The sequence below is a fragment of the Manacus vitellinus genome, unplaced genomic scaffold (assembly GCF_001715985.3).
Source record: "Manacus vitellinus isolate BGI_N305 unplaced genomic scaffold, ASM171598v3 scaffold_25_pilon, whole genome shotgun sequence".
Classification (NCBI taxonomy): domain Eukaryota; kingdom Metazoa; phylum Chordata; class Aves; order Passeriformes; family Pipridae; genus Manacus; species Manacus vitellinus.
This window is the reverse complement of record NW_021939882.1, coordinates 10,690,731-10,696,993: the sequence shown is the minus strand read 5'-3', so window position 1 is coordinate 10,696,993 and position 6,263 is coordinate 10,690,731. Positions and strand designations below refer to the sequence as shown.

The 6,263-nt window shown below is 54.9% G+C and overlaps 1 protein-coding gene across 1 annotated transcript in view; it reads right to left on the bottom strand.

Annotated features, from left to right (window-relative positions):
- Nucleotides 1-6,263, bottom strand: part of RELL2 (RELT like 2) — an 11,967-nt gene that overhangs the window by 2,143 nt on the left and 3,561 nt on the right. The window contains exons 2-5 of the mRNA XM_018073621.2: nt 5,879-6,092; nt 4,235-4,300; nt 4,094-4,157; nt 3,608-3,790 (exon numbers count right to left, since the gene is read on the bottom strand). Of these exons, the coding sequence (XP_017929110.2) occupies nt 3,608-3,790; nt 4,094-4,157; nt 4,235-4,300; nt 5,879-6,092 (527 nt within the window). The remainder of the gene's footprint in view (nt 1-3,607; nt 3,791-4,093; nt 4,158-4,234; nt 4,301-5,878; nt 6,093-6,263) is intronic.

The following is a 6,263-nucleotide window of genomic DNA, read 5'->3' as shown; positions in this document are numbered from 1 at the left end:
ATATCCCATCTAACCCTGCTCTCTGGCAGTGGGAAGCCATTCCCCCTTGTCCTGGCACTCCAGGCCCTTATCCAAAGTCTCTCAGAGCCCCTTTGGGTACTGGAAGGGGCTGTAAGGTCTCTTTGGAGCCTTCTCTTCTCCAGGCTGAACAACCCCAGTTCCCTGAGCTTGTAAGGGGTCAAGTGTAGGCAAGTGTAGTGTAAACTGATCTGGGAGCCAGCTGGTTGTGACTCACTCCGTGACTCCTCCTCACAAGCACTGCCAGCCACTGCTGGACCAGCAGACAGGAAATCTCTTCCATGGTGAGCTGGTGTCCACCAGCCAGAGCACGCCAATCCCACCACAGGGACCTCCTGCAGCCCGTGACTCACCCACTCCCGCTCTCCCTGCACTTGGCTCACACGTGGAGAAGCTGCTGACAGCCCTGGGTGTGCTGAGGTTCAGCTGTGAGACAGCATCAGGGCAAAACACAACTCCACAGCAAAGTTCAAGCACTGCTGGGGTTGAAAGAAGAGCAAGACCCAAAGGTCAAGAGTGGCAGCTTTCGAAGGGAGGAGCAGAGAGGTCTGGGAGATAAGGACAGGTGCCAGGTGGGATGGAGACCACCAGCAGGCTGAGGACCAGCCTATGGACAGCACCGACCCCTCAGCATGGTCAGAAATGCTGCTCAGGATTGGAAGGGTCAAGAGGAAAAATGCTCCAGCTCCAGACAAGGTACCCACAGGTCTGCTCAGGTCAGGCCAAGCAGCAGCAAATGTGGCCTTTCAGGTCTGTCCAGGTATTGGGAGACAAGACACCAGCGCTGCGATTTGGGAAGACCAAAGAATGTTCTGGTCCCAAAGAGGGACTGGGAGGAGGCACCAGTGGCAGGATCACATCTTGGTGATGCCGTTGAGCAATGTCAGCCTGGAAGAGCTGAATGGATTCAAAGTGCAGGAAAGGTTTGGAGTGGAGAGGACACGAGAGGTAACGTAACCAACCTCCAGCTGGTGAGGGGAAGGCAGAGAGCTCTGGCTGGCTGCCTCGTCAGCATCACTGAGGCTTTGGATTCAGGAGGATGTGACACACTGTGGCTGATCAGGCTGAGGACAGGCAGTCAGATTCAGATGCTTTGGTGGATGAGCTCTGCCACTGACAACAGCTGGTTTAGGGAAAGCCCTGAGAGAAATGGTAAATCATCCTGTGATATGAAAGTACAGATCAGCAGCACTCCAGATTGCTGCAGAAGTGCAGAATAATTCAGGGGCAAAAAGCCCTCAGGAGGTCTCCAGTCACATCCCCTGCTCAAAGCTGGGCTACCTTCCACCCTCAATCAATTTGCCCAGAGCCCCATCCAGTCAGGTTTTGGAAACCTCCAAGAATGGAGATCTCTCCACCCCCAAGGACCCTGTCCCAGGTCTGCACTTCATGGTGAAATAGCTTTTCATTTTGTCTTTTCTGGTTTTCTTTTCTTGAAATTTATGGCCTTTGCCTCTTGCCCTTCCCCGTGCATGTCTGAGAAGAGTCTTGTTCCATCTTCATTTAAACTCTGCCCACCCTTTGGGTAGTGTTAGAGAACAATTAGATCCTCCCTTTATAATTCTTCAGGCTAAAAAAGCCTCCTCACATGCCACATTCTCCAGCCCCAGGTGATCTTGGTGGACCTCCACAGTTCTCATCCTTTCCAGTCTTTCAGCAACGACCTGTGTCTACCAGGACCAGGACTCAGTCCATGTAGGAGGGGGCTGGACTCTCAACCAGTGTCCAAGGGAAAAAAAAACTAAAAATAAAAGAGAAAAAGACCTCAGGCTGGGCCTTTAATCCAAGAGGTGGGTTAAAGAAGCTGGTTTATGTATGGTCAGTCTTGAGTCAAGGTACTTCGTGCAATCAAGATATTTGTCATAAATAAGACACAGCAAAGACAGTCCTGGGAAAGTCACCAAAGATCTGGAAGAGATGGGGTCAGTTTGGAAACAAGAAGCAGAATCTGGAGGTGGTTTTGTACCTCGTGGCCACATAGGCCCTTGTACTGAGGAGACTGGGGATTTAAAATACAGCCTTGGAGAAATGGGGTGACTGTCCTGCGGAGAAGGTTGGTGGGACATGGGATATGAACAGGGATAAGGGGAGAAACCAAGATTTGAGGGAAGGTGCCTTTAGGAAAGGAGACCATCTTCTCTGGCACTCAGAGGTGAGTGAGAGGAGGCTGGGAAGGGCCTGGGCAAAGGACATGGAGGAGTGGATGGAGCTGGACACCAGCCAGGGAATGAATTAGCCATGAATACGCAACTGTGCAGAGACCTGGCTTACAGAACACCAGGAGCTGTCAGTCCCCAGATGTGATCTGAGCTGGAATTCAGCATGGGGAGATCCAGCGTGTCTCCCCCTTCTCCAGCTCCCCATAAAGCCCCAGGACCTCCCTACTGAAGCTCCTGGGTCTGACAGTGGAAAAACCCCCACGACAGGACAAGGGGGAATGGCTTCCCACTGCCAGAGGGCAGGATTAGATGGGATATTGGGAAGGAATTCTTCCCTGGGAGGGTGGTGAGGCCCTGGCACAGGTTGTCCAGAGAAGCTGTGGCTGCCCCATCCCTGGAAGTGTTGAAGGCCAGGTTGGACAGGGCTTGGAGCAACCTGGGCTAGTGGAAGATGTCCCTGTCCATGGCAGGGGTTTGGAATAAGATGAGTTTTGAGGTCCCTTCCAACCCAAATCACTCCATGATTCCATGTCCACTCTGGCTCAGCATTCCCATGGAAGGACTGTCTCTCTGGACCACAACATGCAGCTTTATCAAGGCTCACTCTCTGGATGAAGTCCTGCTGCAGGATTTGAGCATGACAGAGCTTTGTGCCTCACCAGCATGGCCATCCAGGGACTGGCAGTTGCTTGTCACCCTGTGCAAGTCACCATTGCTGTGGGGAGCTGAGCCCTGGGAGACTTTCCTAAGCCTTTCTGCTCGGGAATGGGGCAACCTGGGCGAGCCTAGAGACTGTCCTGCAGATTATTGATTACACAGAGACCACAGGAAGCTCAGGAAGTCCCTTGAGGTGAGACCAGGTGGGGACTGGAGAAGTATTTGTGGGAAGTATCAGGAGCACTCCCCTATTCTTATATTCCTGCTGTGTCATCTAATTACAGACACCATTGGAGGCAACGACCTGGGGCAGCACAGCCACTCTTTCATTCTGGTGGTGGTAGGAGGTAACTTGCACCTGGGGCACGCTGCCCCCTCCTTCTCCTCCTGAGGAGGTTCCTAAAGCCCCCAGCTGGGCAGCAGGAGCCCTGCTTGAATGGAGCTGGGACAGCAGACTGAAAGGACACGGACCTGGGGCTGTGCCCAGCACTGACTCAGCAGGAAAAGCCAGGCTTGAGTCACCTTCCCAGAGAAGGAGGGAAGCCACGGGTGCATCACAGCCCTCCACACACCACAGGCATTTCCAGGTGCAAGAGCCACCTGGGTCCTTGGGACTTCCAGCTCCAGAGCTGCTGCTGAAGCATCTCAGCAGGGAAGAGCAAGAGGGAGCCCAGCCTGGGGCAGGGGAGGAAGGGGACAGGAATCAGGGGACTGAGGAGAGCCCATGGTGCTTGTTCCATCAGGGCCATGGCTGGCAAAGCTGGTTTGAGTACCTGCCCACTGAGAAGACAGTGGTCTCTCCGGGATGCATCCGGCCTTTGCCCTCCTTGGACCGTCCCTGTCGCTGCAGCGGGGGCCTCTTCCTGCGGCTGCAGTGGATGCAGGGGGCCTGTGTGGAGCCCAGGTGCACCGTGTGGTGGTGTGGTGGGCCCCCATCCTGGCTGTGGGGACAAAGGCTGCAACAGGGAAAGGACATGACAGGTCGTGTTATCCATAGGAGTCATCCCAACCTTGGTGCAGCCCCACTGCAGCAAGCACTGGGAGCAGCAGCTCTGGAAGGGACCTCCACTGAGGATAGGAACCCTTGCCAGTGGGGTGAAGCACTCCTGAAAACCCTCAGGAGAGCAAGACTTCTCATGGGGAAGATGCTTTGTAACAGCTGGAACGGGACTGGCTGCAGTGTCCAGACCAAAGGGATACCCAAAGGCTGCTTCTCCCCCACTCTGCATCAGCCACAAGCTGCTATTGGCTTTCCTCACCTCACTGGCACTGGGACGTCCCCTTCATTTTCCCCCAGCATCTCCTTGAGAGCCTCTGCATTTGCTGAAGAGAGAGGAAAACAGGGATGTGTCAGCCAAAGTGGTCAGCACGGCTCCAGGCCGGCCCATGGGCGTGCTCACCTTCGTTTTGTATGATGCATCTCACGATCTTCTCCACCGTGTCCTCGTTCAGCTCCTCCTCTTCATCTGAAAAGAGACAACGGGGCACTGAGGGCTGGGATTTGGAGGCTCTGCTCAGAGTTCTCTCCCCAGGAGCAGCCACGACCACAGAGAGCTTGGAGAAGCCTCATATTCCTCATTATGCTGGGGAACACCAGATCCCTCACCCTGGAAAGGAAATGGCTGAGCCAGCAGCTGTGTGTGCAGGGAGAGGGGGGTTGTGTTGCTCCTTCAGAGCTGGGGAACATCTGGAGAAATGAATGGGAAGCAGGTCCCAAAAAGTTGAAAGAGGAGGCTCCTTGTAGGGACAGTCCAGCCCAGGAGCATCTGGATGCAGGATGCTGAGAGTGTTCGAGTCTCCAAGGGTAAACAGGACATGTTCACAGAAAACAAACCCACTGGGGCCTGTTAAACACAGAAAAAACACCTCTGATGGAGAAAGCCCCAGAGCTGCACACTGTTAGAAGCTTAAAAGAGGGGAAACTTGACTGATGCTTGCTCTGCTTGTGGAATTCTTCTCCAACGTTTATTACAGCCTGCTTTTGAACACTGCTGGAGACAGGAGGCCTGGAAGGATGGACTTTCAGCACAGTCTGCTGTGTTAGCTGTTCCTGTAAGCTCTTTGGAGCTGTGGTCTGGCAGGCAGCTGCCTCAAAGAACATGGTCAAGGGCTGCCACCATGGTCCTGGAAGTCCATGGAGATGTTTCCCAGGGCTGTGGTATCTCCAGAGGGCAAAGCCAATCCTGGAAGGTTCACTGTCTCCATGTCGTGCACAGCCAGGTCATTAGAGCCACAGAAGCAGATCTGTGGACACCTGGAAGCTCTTGCTGCATCTGTGGGTGAGCTGGAGGAGTCACATTCCCCCCCGTGCACGAGAAACGGCAGCAGGAGGTGCTGATCCTCCCAGGCACATGGAAGCTGGAGGAGTTATGCAGCACCATGTGGCTGTTTCCAGCTAAGGAAGCAGCTGAAGGAATGTGCCTTCCCCATTTCGGCAGAGACTCATGAAACCAACTTGGGCCGGGCTCTACTTTGCACCCACGCTCGATGCTGCAGTGACTTCCCAACCCAACCACCCAAGAGCAACTTACAGTGGCCTGAAGCAATGGGAAAAAATCCCTAAAGGTCCCGTTCTAGCACAGTGATCAAGGAAATATCCCTATTCCTCTGGCCTGCACAGCAGGGACTGGAAGAAGACAAAACCAGCACCATGCTGGCCCCCTGCCAGACCTCCTAATGCTGAAGGGGCAGAGGTGACACCTTGTATCCCTGCCTGGGGAGCATGGATTATAATTCAGGCACTGGGAATTCAGCAGGTCCATCAGAATTACCTTTTGGTGGTAATGTTCCTTTGGGAAGAGCTAGACACTGGCTCCCACCTCCCTGTCACCACCAGCTTGTGGAGCCAGCAGATCAGAGGGATCCCCGGGCCACACACTCCCCATCCCCAGGGAACACTCTCTCCATCCCTTTTTCCCAACCCAGCCACACGTCACAGGTAACTCTCCCAGTCCCATCCCACATCCCAGAAGTGTGTATAAGGAGCACCAGTCCATGCTGGACAAAAGGCAGCCCCCCTGAGCCCCCGTGGCCCCAGCACTCACTGTCCTGGAGCTCTGCCAGCACATCCTTGTTATCTGGGTCAAGATCGTCCCGGAAGGTCCGGCACCGGTAACCCTTCTTCTTCAGGACATGGCAGATCAGGAAACCCACCAGCCCCATGATGAAGAAGACCAGGACGAGGAGGAAGACCATAGACAGGCTGTGCTGGGGGTCTGACTCCCCATCGTCGGTGCTGTTCTGGTCTGACATGCGGATCTAGGAGAAGGGGGAAGGCAGCTCAGAGCTCCCGGTGCTCCCCCCCAGCGGGGTCCCTGTGCCCATCCTCCTCTCCCTCCTGCCGGGCAAGAGCCAGCTCCCAGTTCGGGGCGGGCTGCCCGGGGCTCATCTCTTGCCCCGCGAGGTCCGGGGAGGCGAGGACAAGCCGGA